At 37.0% G+C, this 19353-nt stretch overlaps 1 protein-coding gene across 2 annotated transcripts in view; it reads right to left on the reverse strand.

Moving 5' to 3' along the window:
- The window catches only part of LOC133640407 (neurexin-3b), an 869211-nt gene that overhangs the window by 590763 nt on the left and 259095 nt on the right, over positions 1-19353 (reverse strand). For both annotated transcript variants that reach the window (XM_062033799.1, XM_062033798.1), the window contains exons 6-7: positions 19215-19238; positions 14778-14939 (exon numbers count right to left, since the gene is read on the reverse strand). In XM_062033799.1, coding sequence (XP_061889783.1) covers positions 14778-14939; positions 19215-19238 — 186 coding nt within the window. The remainder of the gene's footprint in view (positions 1-14777; positions 14940-19214; positions 19239-19353) is intronic.

Here is a 19353-nt window from a genome sequence, read left to right on the forward strand (position 1 = left end):
GCTCCAAAATTAAATTGTATTGCATTATTATGGTATTGTTGTGTATTGTTTAAAAATAAATAAATAAATAAATTAAAAAAAATCGTTTTTGAATCGAGAATCGTTTTGAATTGAAAAAAAATCGATTTTGAATCGAATCGTGACCCCTAGAATCGATTTTGAATCGAATCGTGGGACACCCAAAGATTCCCAGCCCTAATATATATATATATTATATATATATATATATATATATATATATATATATATATATATATATATATATATATATATATATATATATATATATATATATATATATATGTCCGACATTTCCCCGCTTTAAATGCTCCCGTATCACAGGTGTGTATAAAAACAAGATCCGCTTAGCAAAAGGATTAAAATAAGATGAAAAAATACGAGGAAATGTTCCCAAATTTTTCATATTTACACCCGCGATGTTGTTCGAATGACCGCGCTAACTCGCATTCCGACAGAAAAACATGATTGATGACGTGGCGTCTCGACTACTGTCGCCAAATTTGTTGGCGACAAATGTTGCCGATATTTGTCAACAATGACGATGAATGGTTGCAACCCAAGTAGCATCACGCTAAATGTACTACATTACATCTTCTTAAGTAACTCTTTTTGATAAATTCTTGAAATGCAGCATATTTTTCATTCGTACTTGAGTATTTTTGTAAGGAACAAACATTGCTTTTACTTTCTTACTTTGAGTTACATTCCGATCGCCACATTCTTTTTTTTCTTCATTATATTTATAATCTATTGATTACTTCTCACAAATACGCATTATTTTGTCTCGTTGAAGAGACTTCTTCCAGCGGGCACTGTCACAAGACAGTTTCACCAATCAAACAGAGCCTTGCACTCACATGACCGCACTCAAGACTACCGTATTTTCCGGACCATAGGGCGCACCGGATTATAAGGCGCACTGCCGATGAATGGTATATTTTTGATCATTTTTCATATAAAAGGCATACCGGATTATAGGGCGCATTAAAGGAGTCATTTTATTATTAGTATTTTTTTCTAAATGGAAAACACTTGTGGTCTACATAACATGTAATGGTAGTTCTTTGGTCAAAATGTTGCATAGATTATGTTTTACAGATCATCTTCAAGCCGCTTTCTGACAGTCGCTTCCGGATGCGCCGTTTTGTGGGCGGTCTTATTTACGTGGCTCACCTTCGACAGCGTCTTCTCCCCGCCATCTTTGTTGTAGCGGTGTAGCGCGCAAGGACGGGAGTGGAAGAAGTGTCAAAAGATGGAGATAACTGTTTTAATGACACTCAGACTTTACTTCAATCAATAACGGAGCAGCATCTTCTCATCCGGAAACAACAACAAAGAAATGTGTCCCGTGAAAAACTGTCCGACCGCAACTCTAATAACTAAAGTTCCTTGGGTGAATAATGGTCACTCACTATACCGGTATGTTTTAGCGCTTTCATGGCGAGTTTATTGACAGATATAAGTAAGAACTTTACACTACTTAATAATAGAAATGGCAACAGCGGAGGATGAATGTCCCATAACAAGAAGATAGAGAAAAAGAAGAAGTTTATCGACTACGGTGTCACCACGGACTACAAAGGCGGACGCGCACAATTTTTCAGGATTTATGCAGATCCCAAATACAGATCAGCAGGTACCAGAAGGTAAGAAAAGTTTCTTTTGCATATAATTGCGAAACAAAACGCCAGATAATATGTCTTACCTTATACACACACCATAATAATACTCGTATGTTTAATGCGCCGACAATCCACCAAGCGGTGCCGCTTCAGAGCTTACCAAAGTCGTACTAAAACATGTTGATACATTTTTGAGCGCCGTGTGTAATGGTCTATATTTTCAATGGAACATATACAATGTTGGTGTTGTTCACTTGAGTGATATTGCCCTCATACCTCTTACCACATATCTCTTATGTTTGACTGCCATCTACTGGCCACACTTATCATTACACCATGTACCAAATAAAATTCCTTCGAGGTTGGTGAGCAAAACCAGTATTATTCCGTACATTAGGTGCACCGGGTTATTAGGCGCACTGTCGAGTTTTGAGAAAAACAAAGGATTTTAAGTGCGCCTTATAGTCCGGAAAATACGGTACACACTGTAGAAATTAAAATGGCTTTTCAATGTGTACTTAGATAAAAACAACATTTATACAACTTGTGTCAGTAGAAATGTTCACATTTTAGCCGACAAGAATTCTACTTCCAACTAGTTGCGGTAAGTTGTAGATGTTTTTTTTGTTTTTTTATGTATTATCTTTTTTATGTATGCTAACGTTAGCCCTGTTTTAACATGACTGCAAAATGTGCATCTTTTTAGTACATGCTGTCATAGCGTCTCTAATCCGTGCATTCATTCATTTTTCAATGTAAAACCATAACTAAAAAAATTAAATAACGTGTTTTTTCAGACCCAAAATGAAAAGAAAAAAACGGACGTTGAATCGTTTTTTCCAATTTGTGATTTTCTGCAAAATTGGAAAATGGATACGAACCTATATTTTGCAAATCCAATTCAGACAAACCCGGAAATATTTTGACGTGGGCTCGGGCTTGTGGGTAAACAAAGTTATGAGGTCTTTGCTTCAACAGTCAAATATTAACGATTGCATGTTTTGTATTGATGCACACAAGTGTTTTCCCGATACCAAGATTTTGGTACAGGTACCAAAATTATTTTGATACTTTTCGGTACTTTTCTAAGTAAAGGGGACCACAACAAATGCCATTATTGGCTTTATTTTAACAAAAAATCTTAGGGTACATTAAACATGTTTATTATTGCAAGTTTGTCCTTAAATAAAATAGTGTATTTTATTAGTAAGTAAGCAAACAAAGGCTCCTAATTTAGTTGCTGACATATGCAGTAACATACTGTGTCATTTATCATTATATTATTGTGTCAACATTATTAAGGACAAGTGGTAGAAAATGAATTATTAATCTACGTTGTTCATTTACTGTTAATATCTGCTTAATTTCTCTTTTCACATGTTCTATCTACACTTCTGTTCAAATGTAATAATCACTTATTCTTCTGTTGTTTGGATGCTTTACATTAGTTTTGGATGATACCACAAATTTGGGTATCAATATGATACCAAGTCGTTACAGGATCATACATTGGTATATTCAAAGTCCAGGGACATATTTCCTGAGTTTATAAACATAATATAAATGTAAAAAAAAACTGAAAGAAGATGTTGTGATGCCAATCATAGTAGTATCGACTACATACGCTCCTGTACTTGGTATCATTACAGTGAATGTTAGGTGTAGATCCACCAATGGCGGACCGGTACTTTTCAGAAGCGGTATAGTACAGAATATGATTCATTAGTATCACGGTACTATACTAATACCGGTATACCGTACAATCCTAACGCACACATGTGAACATAAACAGCTACTAAATAAATCCAAAGTTACTCACCAGTTACAGAATACTTGAGTAGTTTTTTTCCACTATTTACTTATTTTTACTCAAGATATTGTTTGGATGCCGACTTTTCCTTGAGTAAAGTAGCAGTACTCTTACTTGAGTATGTTGTATTCATAGTCTACCCACCTCTGACAACGTAGCGAGACTGAAATAGCATGGTGTATTTATAAAAGTGGATACATCATAAATTTGTCAGATTTATTCATCAGCAGCTATTTTCTTTTTTTTCTCCGGTTGCTGCCCATCGGGAGACGTTCTCGCGGCGTACTCAAGCTGATGCTGCAAATTGCATGTGGCAGGAGCAATTTTTTAGGATATTTCCCTCACAGCAAGTCTAATGAATGACTTTCGACACAGAAATATGGGTTGTTCGCTACTCCCTAAGCCGACTCAGCACATTTAATTGACAATGTAATTGTATTATGTTGCCTTTCTGGCCTTCTTCCGGGGAAACAACACACAATTAAAACAGTCGTTCAAGTTCAGGCTTTAAAAGAACGTTTTTTCCCAAATTTCTGGAGGGATTTAACATGCACTTAATTATGGGGTGAGAATCAATTGTCCACATTACCGGTGGTTGTTCCACGTAAAAATGTTGCCCATGTTTTGAATGTTTTTCTTCGGCATACGAGTCAACTAACAAAGCTAGCAAACTACAATATCACACATGCAGAACACAAACTTAGCTTCAATTTACTTCATTTCATGAATGATTATAGACAGCTAATATACCTTCAGAATGTACATTAGCCATGTTTAGAATGTTTTATTTTATTTTAAAATCTCTAATCATATGAGCTAACTAATGCAGCTGTAGCTAGTAAATAAACTTCAAACAGGCTTTGCTACAATTTCAGAGATTACATTTGCCATGTTTTGAACGTTGTTTTTATCCGAAAATGGCTTTTCGTTTAAGTTAACTAGCTGTGGCTAGCAAACTACGGTATCAGACTAGCAGCAAATGGACTTGGTTACAATTTACCGTATTTCTTAAAGTAAACTACCTTCAGAATTTAAATTTGCCATGTTTATAATGTAGTTTTTATTTAAGAATCGATTGGTCATTAGAGCTAGTTAACGCGGATGTCAGATTAGCAACAAACGGTTACAATTTAGTACGTTTCAGGAATGATTTAACAGATCTACATTGAGACTTCACATTAGCCATGTTTTAATGTTGTTTTTTTTATATAAAAATCACTTTTCATACAAGTTAGCTATCTGTAGCTAGCAAACTACGATACAAAACTTTTAGAAAAGGGACTTTGCTTCCATTTACTACATTTCATTGATGATTAGATAGCTACTATGCATTCAGAATTTACATTAGCCGTGTTTAGAATGTTTTATTTTATTTTAAAATCTCTAATCATATGAGCTAGCTAATGCAGCTGTGGCTAGTAAATAAACTACAAAGTCAGACGAGCAGCAAACAGGCTTTGCTACAATTTCAGAGATTACATTTGCCATGTTTTGAACGTTGTTTTTATCCGAAAATCGCTTTTCGTTTAAGTTAACTAGCTGTGGCTAGCAAACTACGGTATCAGACTGGCAGCAAATGGACTTGGTTACAATTTACCGTATAGCTTAAAGTAAACTACCTTCAGAATTTAAATTTGCCAAGTTTATAATGTAGTTTTTATTTCAGAATCGATTGGTCATTAGAGCTAGTTAACGCGGATGTCAGATTAGCAACAAACGGTTACAATTTAGTACGTTTCAGGAATGATTTAACAGATCTACATTGAGACTTCACATTAGCCATGTTTTAATGTTGTTTTTTTTATATAAAAATCACTTTTCATACAAGTTAGCTATCTGTAGCTAGCAAACTACGATACAAAACTTTTAGAAAAGGGACTTTGCTTCCATTTACTACATTTCATTGATGATTAGATAGCTACTATGCATTCAGAATTTACATTAGCCGTGTTTAGAATGTTTTATTTTATTTTAAAATCTCTAATCATATGAGCTAGCTAATGCAGCTGTGGCTAGTAAATAAACTACAAAGTCAGACGAGCAGCAAACAGGCTTTGCTACAATTTCAGAGATTACATTTGCCATGTTTTGAACGTTGTTTTTATCCGAAAATCGCTTTTCGTTTAAGTTAACTAGCTGTGGCTAGCAAACTACGGTATCAGACTGGCAGCAAATGGACTTGGTTACAATTTACCGTATTTCTTAAAGTAAACTACCTTCAGAATTTAAATTTGCCATGTTTATAATGTAGTTTTTATTTCAGAATCGATTGGTCATTAGAGCTAGTTAACGCGGATGTCAGATTAGCAACAAACGGTTACAATTTAGTACGTTTCAGGAATGATTAAACAGATCTACATTGACACTTCACATTAGCCATGTTTTAATGTTGTTTTTTTTAATCTAAAAATCACTTTTCATACAAGTTAGCTATCTGTAGCTAGCAAACTACGATACAAAACTTTTAGAAAAGGGACTTTGCTTCCATTTACTACATTTCATTGAAGATTAGATAGCTACTATACATTCAGAATTTACATTAGCCGTGTTTAGAATGTTTTATTTTATTTTAAAATCTCTAATCATATGAGCTAGCTAATGCAGCTGTAGCTACTAAATAAACTACAAAGTCAGACGAGCAGCAAACAGCCTTTGCTACAATTTCAGAGATTACATTTGCCATGTTTTGAACATTGTTTTTATCTGAAAATCGCTTTTCGTTTAAGTTAACTAGCTTTGGCTAGCAAACTACGGTATCAGACTGGCAGCAAATGGACTTGGTTACAATTTACCGTATATCTTAAAGTAAACTACCTTCAGAATTTAAATTTGCCAAGTTTATAATGTAGTTTTCATTTCAGAATCGATTGGTCATTAGAGCTAGTTAACGCGGATGTCAGATTAGCAACAAACGGTTACAATTTAGTACGTTTCAGGAATGATTTAACAGATCTACATTGAGACTTCACATTAGCCATGTTTTAATGTTGTTGTTTTTTTATCTAAAAATCACTTTTCATACAAGTTAGCTATCTGTAGCTAGCAAACTACAATACAAAACTTTTAGAAAAGGGACTTTGCTTCCATTTACTACATTTCATTGATGATTAGATAGCTACTATGCATTCACAATTTACATTAGCCGTGTTTAGAATGTTGTATTTTATTTTAAAATCTCTAATCATATGAGCTAGCTAATGCAGCTGTAGCTAGTAAATAAACTACAAAGTCAGACGAGCAGCAAACAGGCTTTGCTACAATTTCAGAGATTACATTTGCCATGTTTTGAACATTGTTTTTATCTGAAAATCGCTTTTCGTTTAAGTTAACTAGCTTTGGCTAGCAAACTACGGTATCAGACTGGCAGCAAATGGACTTGGTTACAATTTACCGTATATCTTAAAGTAAACTACCTTCAGAATTTAAATTTGCCAAGTTTATAATGTAGTTTTTATTTCAGAATCGATTGGTCATTAGAGCTAGTTAACGCGGATGTCAGACTAGCAACAAACGGTTACAATTTAGTACGTTTCAGGAATGACTTAACAGATCTACATTGAGACTTCACATTAGCCATGTTTTAATGTTGTTTTTTTTAATCTAAAAATCACTTTTCATACAAGTTAGCTATCTGTAGCTAGCAAACTACGATACAAAACTTTTAGAAAAGGGACTTTGCTTCCATTTACTACATTTCATTGATGATTAGATAGCTACTATACATTCACAATTTACATTAGCCGTGTTTAGAATGTTTTATTTTATTTTAAAATCTCTAATCATATGAGCTAGCTAATGCAGCTGTAGCTAGTAAATAAACTACAAAGTCAGACGAGCAGCAAACAGGCTTTGCTACAATTTCAGAGATTACATTTGCCATGTTTTGAACATTGTTTTTATCTGAAAATCGCTTTTCGTTTAAGTTAACTAGCTTTGGCTAGCAAACTACGGTATCAGACTGGCAGCAAATGGACTTGGTTACAATTTACCGTATATCTTAAAGTAAACTACCTTCAGAATTTAAATTTGCCAAGTTTATAATGTAGTTTTTATTTCAGAATCGATTGGTCATTAGAGCTAGTTAACGCTCACAATTTACATTAGCTATGTTTTGAATGTTATTTTATTTTATTTTTTTCGCTTGTCATTGGAGCTAGCTAACGCGGCTGTAGCTCCTAAATTACGACATCAGACTAGCATCAAACTGACTTCACTACAATTAACTACATTTCATGAATGATTAGACAGCTAATCTACGTTCACAATTTACATTAGCCATATTTTAAATGTTTGTGTGTTTTTTTAATCGCTTGTCATTGAAGCTAGCGAACGCGACTGACTTCACAATGAACTACATTTCACAACTTATTAAACAGTTAATCTACTTTCAGAATTTACATTAGCCATGTTTTAAATGGTGGTTTTATATAAAATTGCTTGTCATCCAAGCTATCTAACTGGAGGTAGCAAAATAAATGACAGAGTAGCAGCAAACGGATTTGGCTACAATTTACTACATTTTTAGAATGATTAGCTAGTCTTCTTTCAAAATGTACATTAGCCATGTTTAGAATATTGTTCTTATTTTTAAATAATGAACGTCATACCAGCTAGCTAACGCAGCTGTAACTAGTTAACTACAATGTCAGACTAGCAGCAAACATACATCACTACAATTTACTACATTTCATGAATGATTAGACAACTAATCTACATTCACAACTTCTATTAGCCATGTTTTGAATGTTGTTATTTTTAAAATTGCTAGTTATACAAGCTATTTAAAGGTAAGTATCAAATTCGTCATATGAGTCTGCTAACACATACTACAATATCAGACGAGCAGCAAACAGACTTTGCTACCATTTTCTACATTTCTAGAATGATTAGCTCGCCTTCTTTCGAAATGTACATTAGCCATGCTTAGAATATTGTTCTTATCTTTAAATATTGAACGTCATACCAGCCAGCTAACGCGGCTGTAGCTAGTCAACTACGATGTCAGACGAGCAGCAAAGGGACTTTACTAATTTACTACATTTCATGAATGATTGGACAACTAATGTACATTCACAATTTACATTAACCATGCTTTGAATGTTGTTATTTTTCTTCAAAATCGCTTGTCATTGGAGCTAGCTAATGCTGCTGTAGCTACTAAGTTACGATGTCAGGCTAGCAGCAAACTGACTTCACTACAATTGACTACATTTCGCAAATTACTAAATTTACTTTCATAATTTACTCAATCCATGTTTTGAATGTTGGTTTTCTTGTGTTGTCATTGCTTGTCATTAAGGGTGTAACGGTACGTGTATTTGTATTGAACCGCTTCGGTACGGGGGGTTCGGTTCAGAGGTGTACCGAACGAGTTTCCACACGAACATATTAAGTAGCGCACTGCACGGACGGACATAAGTAGCGTACCGCACGTTGTGTAAACAATGCACACCGAGGCCCAACACACGGCATGCTGGTGTAACGCAGGTGTCAAATACATACTTTTGCAGAGACTATTAGGCTCTTGCTGTCTTATTACTCTTTGTCACGTGACTAGGGAGAGCGCGCAGCTCTCCCTAGTCACGTGACTGCCGCGGTCCAATCAGCTGTGCTTATAAGTCGGTAGCAGGAAGTGGCAAGTAGACAGGACGTGAGGGGAGACAGATTGTATTTCTGCTGGAGGTAGGTTTTTATTCTCCTTTTCACCCGAAATATTGTGCTGACGGGATTCTAAACTAAATGCCTATTTGTTAACTTTACAGAGCCGACTACCAGCGCCAGATTTTTTGTCATTAAAGGCCTACTGAAACCCTCTACTACCGACCACGCAGTCTGATAGTTGAGTTGAGTTGAGTTGAGTTTGAGTTTATTTCGAACATGCAAGCATACAACATGATACATCACAATTTCCAGTTTCTTTTCAACATGTTCGAAAAGGAGTAGGAAGAAGCAGAGCTTATTTAATCCTACCCCTTTTCTTTACATAACAGTTGCAAAACTTTTTGTTCACTTCCTGTTCACAATTTTTTTCACAATAAACTCCATAAGTAATTACAATAAAAATAAATAAATAAATAATAGTAAGAATTTAATAATAATAATTGGTGAAGTAAGTCATATTTCATATGATGAGATAAATAAGATTACTTTAAGAATGAATGAATGGATGGATGAAATAAATTGAGAATGTTTGTCATGGTTCTTCTTCATTGTACTTTGTAAACACTTTAAGTTTGAAGAGTTTCTTGAAGTGGATCATATTAGTACATTGTTTGATTGCTTTGCTTAATCCATTCCATAATTTAATTCCACATATTGATATTCTGAAGGTCTTAAGTGTTGTACGTGCAAACAAATGTTTTAAATTACGTTTTTCTCTAAGATTATATTTCTCCTCTTTTGTTGAGAAGAATTGTTGTATATTCTTGGGTAGCAGGTTATAGTTTGCTTTGTGCATAATTTTAGCTGTTTCCAAATTCACTATGTCGTGGAATTTCAGTATTTTTGATTCAATAAATAAAGGGTTTGTATGTTCTCTATATCCAACATTATGTATTATTCTAACTGATCTTTTTTGTAACACCGTTAATGAATGAAGTGTACTTTTGTAATTATTTCCCCATATTTCTACACAGTAGCTCAGATATGGTAACACTAGTGAGCAGTAGAGAATATGAAGGGATTTTTGGTCTAGAACATGTTTTGCTTTATTCATTATTGACGTGTTTCTTGCAACTTTATGTTGTATATTTTTTACGTGAGATTTCCAGTTCAATTTATCATCAATCATTATACCTAGAAATTTGGTTTCGTTTACTCTTTCAATTTCTATTCCGTCTATTTGTATTTGTGTTTGACTTTCTCTTCTACTGTTACCAAATAGCATTATTTTAGTTTTACTAAGATTCAACGATAGTCTGTTTTTGTCAAACCATCTTTTTAATTTGTTAATTTCTTCTGTTATTATTTGTATTATCTCCTGTGTGTTCTCTCCTGAACAAAACGCTGTTGTATCATCCGCAAATAATACTAACTTTAAATCTTTTGTAACTTTACAAATGTCATTTATATAGAGATTGAATAATTTAGGTCCTAGTATTGATCCCTGAGGTACACCACAGGATATATTTAGCGTTGTAGACGTGTGTTCGCCTAGCTTCACGTATTGTTTCCTGTTCGTTAGATAACTTCTTATCCAGTTTAAGACTAACCCTCTGATGCCATATCGTTCTAGTTTTTTTATTAAAATATTGTGATTAATTGTGTCAAATGCTTTAGTTAGATCCATAAAAACCGCTGCTGCACATTTTTTACTATCTATATATCAATGATGAAATCTTAACATTGAAACACATGCCAATACGGCCGGGTTAACTTATAAAGTGCATTTTTAAAATTCCCGCCACACTTCCGGTTGAAAAACTCCTTTGGATATGATTTATGCGCGTGACGTCACAAAATCCACGGAAGTGGTTGGACCCCATCGAACCCAATACAGAAACCTCTTGTTTTCTTCGACAAAATTCCACAGTATTCTGGACATCTGTGTTGGTGAATCTTTTGCAATTTGTTTAATGAACAATGGAGGCTGCAAAGAAGAACGTTGTAGGTGGGATCGATCGGTGTATTAGCGGTTGAGTACAATACTTACAGCAACACAACAAGGACTACTTACTACGCCTAGCCCAGGGGTCGGCAACCCAAAATGTTGAAAGAGCCATATTGGACCAAAAATGCAAAAACAAATCTGTCTGGAGCCGCAAAAAATTCAAAGCCATATTACATACAGATAGTGTGTCATGAGATATAAATTGAATTAAGAGGACTTGAAGGAAACTAAATGAGCTCAAATATACCTACAAATGAGGCATAATGATGCAATATGTACATACAGCTAGCCTAAATAGCTTGTTAGCATCGATTAGCTTGCAGTCATGCAGTGACCAAATATGTCTGATTAGCACTCCACACAAGTCAATAACATCAACAAAACTCACCTTTGTGCATTCACGCACATTAAAAGTTTAGTGGACAAAATGAGACAGAAAAAGAAGTGGCATAAAACACGTCCTAGAAAGTCGGAGAAAGTTATACATATAAACAAACTACGGTGAGTTCAAGGACCGCCAAAATTAGTAGGACAAAACGGCGCTCGCCAAATACTCGAATCAGTGAAGCACGTTTAATATAAACAGTGTACTTTATAACAATTAGGGAGGTTTGTGTCATGTTTGTCCTCCTACGGAAACCATATTAACACAAAAAATATATTTTTTTCCCCTCATCTTTTTCCATTTTTCATACATTTTTTAAAAAGCTCCAGAGAGCCACTAGGGCGGCGCTAAAGAGCCGCATGCGGCTCTAGAGCCGCGGGTTGCCGACCCCTGGCCTAGCCGATGCTTGCCGCCAAACCCACGGATGAAGTCCTTCGTCGCGCCGTCGAACGCTGGAACGCAGGTGAGCACGGCTGTTGATGGGAAGATGAGGGCTGGCTGGCGTAGGTGGAGCGCTAATGTTTTTATCATAGTTCCGGTTGCTAAGTTGCTAAATTAGCCTTAGCGTCGTTAGCAACAACATTGTTAAGCCTTACCAGGCTGAGAATTTTTAACCGTGTAGTTACATGTCCATGGTTAAATAGTATTATTGATCTTCTGTCTATCCTTCCAGTCAGGGGTTTATTTATTTTGTTTCTATCTGCATTGGAGCCAGATGCTATCACGTTAGCTCAGTAGCTAAGTGTGTCACCGATGTATTGTCGTGGAGATAAAAGTCACTTTAAATGTCCATTTCGCGTTCTCGACTCTCATTTTCAAGAGGATATAGTATCCGAGGTGGTTTAAAATACAAATCCGTGATCCACAATAGAAAAAGGAGAGAGTGTGGAATCCAATGAGCCAGCTTGTACCTAAGTTACGGTCAGAGCGAAAAAAGATACGTCCATCACTGCCTCTCCAGTCCTTCACTGTAACGTTCCTCATCTACGAATCTTTCATCCTCGCTCAAATTAATGGGGTAATCGTCGCTTTGTCGCTCCGAATCTCTCGCTCCATTGTAAACAACAGGGAATTGTGAGGAATACTAGCTCCTGTGACGTCACGCTACTTCCGGTACAGGCAAGGCTTTTTTTTTATCAGCGAGCAAAAGTTGCAAACTTTATCGTCGATTTTCTCTACTAAATCCTTTCAGCAAAAATATGGCAATATCGCGAAATGATCAAGTATGACACATAGAATGGATCTGCTATTCCCGTTTAAATAAAAACAATTCATTTCAGTAGGCCTTTAAGCTGTGTGTGACTGGAGAAGCGGAGTTGGTGAGTCCATGTTTATGAAAATATATTAGTCTTTCTTCCATTGTTTCATTACAACTTTGTGGCATATTTCTCAATGGTCCATATACAAGGTCTATGACTTGAACCAATGATAACCATTGTGTATTGAATGTACTTTTGAATGTGTTTGATAATAAGCACGTTCAGTGCACTGACCGAATTGTATAGGTCATATTTATACTGCTAATGGTTAATTTAGCACTTTATTGCATTTTGTGATTCTGACACGTATGTTGATTTATATTGTACAATATTGAGGAAAAAACTAGAACCTGTTCTGAATACTTTATAATGCAATTACCGTAATTTCCGGACTATAAGCCGCACCTGACTATAAGCCGCACCAGCTAAATTTAGGGGAAAATACAGATTGCTCCATATATAAGCCGCACCCGACTATAAGCCGCAGGGTTTTGATGTGTAATTACCGTAGTATATAGGGGTTCCTGCTACCACGGAGGGGATTGTCGGGACAGAGATGACTGTTTGGGAACGCAAAGCGTCCCATTTATTAACAATAAATCTTTCAATCATTCAATCAAACTTTCACATCTTTGACATGGCGAACAGCATTCGTGCAGAATACAAATAATACAACGGTGCAAAGTAATCCAAAGTGCTCGCCTGTACGTTATCAAAATAACCAGCCTACCGGTATATGAAAAGTCAGTCTTTAATCATTGTGTCATCGTCTTCCTCCTGCGTACTAAAACCACCGAAATCCTCTTCGTCGGTGTCGGAGAAGAACAGGCCGTAAATAAGCCGCACCCTTGTATAAGCCGCAGGGACCAGAACGAGGGGGAAAAGTAGCGGCTTATAGTCCGGAAATTACGGTAGTGTTATTTGATGAAGATATTTGATTTGTGTACACATTGATTCATAAGGATGGTCCTGGTTCTTACACAGGCCAGGCTTCTCTTTATGATGGCGAGCTAAGGAAAAAAAGCATCTAGTCCAAGGATCGTTCTTGGGAGATTCCAGCCAGGAACCCCACCACCTGTTCTGTCTGGGCTGGTAGGAGGCTCTCGAGCTAACCCTCTACACATTTTCACCCTTAACTGCAGCACATGGACTGTACTGCTTTACTCTCCAAAACCTTTCTACAAGAACTGTATTATCTGAGGTGAGATTTAAACAAGATCCAGAGACACTAAATAATTGAATTGGAACACACACAGAGCTATTTCTATTTTGGGGCAGAATTATTATAGTGTTCCCAACGTTAAAAGAATAAAGCCATTGTTTACAAATTTTGGTAAATAAATAACCAGAAAATGTATATTTTGTTGTTTTCTTACTGTACCGAAAATGAACCTAACCGTGACCTCTAAACCGAGGTACGTATACCGAACCGACATTTTTGTGTACCGTTACACCCTTACTTGTCCTACAAGCTATCTAAAGGTAAGTAGCAAACTCGTCATATGAGTCTGCTCATGTGGATTTAGCATTCAAACTACAATATCAGACTAGCAGCAACTTTGCTACAATTTACTACATTTCTAGAATGATTAGCTTGCCTTCTTTCAAAATGTACATTAGCCATACTTAGAATATTGTTCTTATTTTTAAATATTGAACGTCATACCAGCTAGCTAACGCGGCTGTAACTAGTCAACTACGATGTCAGACTAGCAGCAAACGGACTTCACTAATTTACTACATTTCATGAATAAGACAATCTACATTCAGAATTGACATTTGTCATGTTAACGTTATTTTATTTTAAGAATCGCTCATCATGACGACCTAGCTAGCAGCTATTGTACATATTGTAGCTGTAATGAATACTGAATACTGCAATGTTTTGCTTTGTATAGCCAATTATTCAGTAGTAGCAGCTGCCAAGCAGCCTGGGGTGATGAAGTCTCATTTGTCGGGGAGTTTTTCCACCACTTCATCCTTGGCCTCCATTCCGAGGGGTAAACAAACACCCCACAGAGTACTGAGCCAGCCATGGACACGCTTGATTCCTTCATGAAGGTTGTCCTACCTCCTTGAGGCAGCCCATGAAATTGTTGCTGACGGGAGATCCAGGAAGGTCCGCGGTGCTGGGGCTCCCGCCCACATAGAAGAAATCATCCGAGCCCAGCATGGTGTAGTCTTCCTGGGTGTAGCCCGTGGTGGTGAGGATTCCATCCACGGATATGGTCACCTGTCGGGTGGGGTAACACATAGCGAAAGCCCAACAATTACAATCTAGTATTCGATATGGCGCTGCGTATAAAAAACACACCTCCTTCCTTGGTCTGCATTCGAAATTAGGTATTTCCGCACGTCATTTTGAGCTTTTTAGTTACTTGATCGTTTTGGACCAGACAGCGTTTGGATTGGGGTAATGGATTTTTAGCCATAGGATTCACAGGACAGGTAAAGAAAATATGGCAGAGGCATATTTTCTTTATCTTTGATGGGGGTAAGAAAATGGATCGTAGGTTTGGTTCGGATATTTTAGGTCGGGGGAAGGGTTAGTACAATGCTCAAACCAAGGACAAATTGTTGACACTTGTCTTAGGTTCAGGGATCCGTCTTGTAATTGCAGACACACACACACACACACACACACAGTAATACAGTGCACACACACGTATTCTCCCGCACTCTTCTCTCTTGTACACACGTGCAAAACAAAAGGGGCGCATTTTCACACCACGACAACTTGCAAAACCAAGACCATCACTGTTAGAAAAAAAAACCCAAAACATTTAACTGAACAGGTAAGGGATTCATCGGATGGTTCCGGACAAAGCTCGGGCGGACCATACCAGGTGCAGAGTCGCATGCACATTCAAGAAGACCCAGGCCCATATCCGAACCTTTTCTCAGAATAGCTGCAGCTGATCTCTGATCTGGTTTTTCCGCTCAAGTGCAACGGTAGCGCTTTAAAGGGGAACCACACTTTTGGGAGGATTTCACCTATCATTCACAATATCTACGTAAGACAAGAACACAAGTTTATACATGTAAATATATATACATATATTAGGGCTGCAACAACTAATCGATTAAAATCGGTTATAAAAATAGTTGCCGATTAATTTAGTCATGGATTCGTTGGATCTATGCCATGCGCATGCGCCGAGGCAATTTTTTTTTATTTAAAATTTGTATTTATTTTTTTAAATAAACCTTTATTTATAAACTGCAACATGTACAAACAGCTGAGAAACAATAATCAAAATAAGTATGGTGCCAGGATGCTGTTTTTTTTCTCAGTAAAATACTGGAAAGGATAGAAATGTAGTTTTTCTCTTTTATCCGATTATTAATCGATTAATCGAAGTAATAATCGACAGATTAATCAAATATCAAATTAATCGTTATATATATATTATACGGCAAGTACACTATCCCGCCCAATAAACCCGTCTAAAAATCATCCAAAAACCGCCAATAATACTCTATTTACATGTCGTAACCTGAATACTATTAGTATTAGCGATATTGTTATTATAAGTGCTAACGCAGACAAACTATTTTATCTTCACCGTGATCAGAAAGAGCTAACTAGCTTATGTTGTTAAAATGACATACTGAGCCTCAACAGAAAATAACTGAAGAGCAGGGCTCTAAAGTCAATAGGTAAGATAGCAACGGTGCGGTTTTAATCTGACGTTACGCAATTTAGATAGAATTATAAGCAGTGCTACAATAGGCATACACACTAAGATACAGTAGGGAAGGGATTTATAAAGGACCCGTTCCTGGGTGGATCTCCCGCGATCGACGATGTGGTCAAAGTTGGAATTGCCACAAAACACATTTTAGGATATTCAACACGAAAGTGGATCGCACACACCCTCCGTCCCAATTCGTCATGTTTCATGTGTCAGGTGAACCACGACGAATGGAACCATATTGTGATGGAAAACATTTACCGTACTTTTCGGACTACAAGTCGCAGTTTTTTTCATAGTTTGGCCGGGGGTGCGACTTATACTCAGGAGCGACTTATGTGTGAAATTACTAACACATTGCCGTAAGATATCAAATAATATTATTTAGCTCATTCACGTAAGAGACTAGACGTATAAGATTTCATGGGATTTAGCGATTAGGAGTGACAGATTGTTTGGTAAACGTATAGCATGTTCTATATGTTATAGTTATTTGAATGACTCTTACCATAATATGTTACGTTAACATACCAGGCACGTTCTCAGTTGGTTATTTATGCATCATATAACGTACACTTATTCAGCCTGTTGTTCACTACTCTTTATTTACTTTAAATTGCCTTTCAAATGTCTATTCTTGGTGTTGGGTTTTATCAAATACATTTCCCCCAAAAATGCGACTTATACTCCAGTGCGACTTATATATGTTTTGTTCCTTCTTTATTTTGCATTTTCGGCCGGTGCGACTTATACTCCGGAGCGACTTATACTCCGGAGCGACTTATACTCCGAAAAATACGGTATGTATCCTTGCACTCTGCTATTTGTCAGAAAAATTGTATTTAAATTATCAAAAAACTTTCCGTTCTGAGTTTCCAATGAACAGACAAGAAGCTGTCTTTGTTTCACCAAGCCAAACGCTTGGAAGATTCCGCTGTGTACGGTGGAATCAGACGGGAGGGGTTATCCATTGTCCTCGAAAACCTGCTCAAGCTGCATCCATGACAAGCCCAAGCCCGAGGGATCTTCTTCTTTTGTCTTCAATGTAACCGAAAACAATGACTGTTTACATACTCCCCAATCCTGTTGAGACAGGTGTTGTTGCGTAAACATTGAACATCTAAATAAAAGAGGAGACGAAAAGCTTCTTCGTCAGAGCGTGGTGCAGGACTGTACAGAGAGTACAGTGGCCATGTCTCTCCTCAATTGAGTCCAAATTTAATTCTGTCTCTGTTTGATTCCTTGCCTTTTGTCTTGTTTAATAGATGTCATCAGTGTTTAAACCTGACACTATTATAAACTGCAGTATTTCTTTTAAAAGCAAATTCTGTAAAAAAAAAAAAAAAAAAGCTCATTCTGACTAGAGAATGACCTTGTCCGTATTTGCACTGTGAAAGTATCTTTATTTTTAATGTAGTTAACATTTCCAAACTCATATGTTCTCTCCCCCCTCCGAACTGAGCCTACTCTCCCCCTCCCGGACTGTAATCAGTGCATAAAGAATACAAGTTAAGTTAAAGTACCAATGATTGTCACACACACACTCGGTGTGGTGAGATTATCCTCTGCATTTGACCCACCACCCTCACCCCCTGGGAGGTGAGGGGAGCAGGGAGCAGCAGCGGCGGCCGCGCCCGGGAATCATTTTGGTGATTTAACCCCCAATTCCAACCCTTGATGCTGAGTTCCAAGCAGGGAGGTAATGGGTCCCATTTCTATAGTCTTTTGGTATGGTTTGAACTCACGACTAGGCCACTAACCAGGCCAATAAGGCATCTCTCTTCCTATCGCGCACTCCTTTTCATACTTTGCCATCAACGTGACCTGTGCCTTTTGAGATGCTCGAGCTTCTCAAATAAATAGAAGGAAAGACAATTTTGTTTGACTGCCTTATTAGAAAATTTCCAATACAATATGCATCGTCTTCATACTGTAGCTGACTTTTGCTGGCGTTTATTTACGGGTTAGTTCTTGTCTTACATAAGGATTGTAAGGGATGGACAAAATTCTCCCCCAAAAAGTGCAGTTCCCCTTTAAGTCACTGGACCAGATCAAAAATCCGATCAGGATGCGTATTCTTGGAAATGTCGTGCATATGGGCCCAGAGGTAAGGCGATGAGGGTTAGATAAGACGAACACTTCCACCAGCATGCTACAAAACCACACAGGGAGGGCAAAATGGGGGATGAAAGGTGAGTGGATGAATGATTGTGTTAGTGGTTAATTTGGGGTTGCATGGATTGTGATAGGTGGTTGAGGTGTGGGCATGCCATGCGCCATAGTGAGTTGGAAACAACTGTCAGAGCTCCCGCAATGAAGGTCAGAGGTTTCCACTTTTAGGTACTTTTTAGGGCTCTGTGTTGAGGTCCCCATCTTTGCTGGGATTGTGGAAAGCTTCTGTCAGTTCTGGACGACAGTCCTCACAAAAAATGGGGACTTTTTGTGTGAACAAATCAAAGGAAAAAAAGTAAGTTGCCCTGGCAAAAGGCATAGAAGTCAATTAAATTTTTTTATTAAAAAAAAAAATCTGCAGTAATGTGGGGGGAAAAAAGTAAAAGCTAAAGTGGAAGAAAAAAAAATTGGGATGGGGAATTGTGGGGTAAAGAAGAAGGTTGTTGGGAGGTCGGGGAGGAAATTGAGAAGTGAAGAAAGAATTGCCTGGTAATACAAACCCATCTCCTCATTTTTTGATAAGAGTGTCTAGGATGGAACTCAAAAAGAACGCATAAAAGAAGAGAGGGGGAGGGAACACACGGCAAACCCAAAAAAAAGACAATAAGAATGATAGCTACCAGACAATGTAGTTTGTTTACCATAGCGTGTCCAATGCCTGATTGCTTTCCAGAAAAAGGGGAAGAAAGGAAATCAAAAGAATAGTGAACAAAAAAAGGTTGTTAATAAGGATGGACACAAAAGAAACAAAAAAGGATGACAAATTAGGATGTCAGTTAG

This window comes from Entelurus aequoreus, linkage group LG23, assembly GCF_033978785.1.
Source record: "Entelurus aequoreus isolate RoL-2023_Sb linkage group LG23, RoL_Eaeq_v1.1, whole genome shotgun sequence".
Taxonomy (NCBI): domain Eukaryota; kingdom Metazoa; phylum Chordata; class Actinopteri; order Syngnathiformes; family Syngnathidae; genus Entelurus; species Entelurus aequoreus.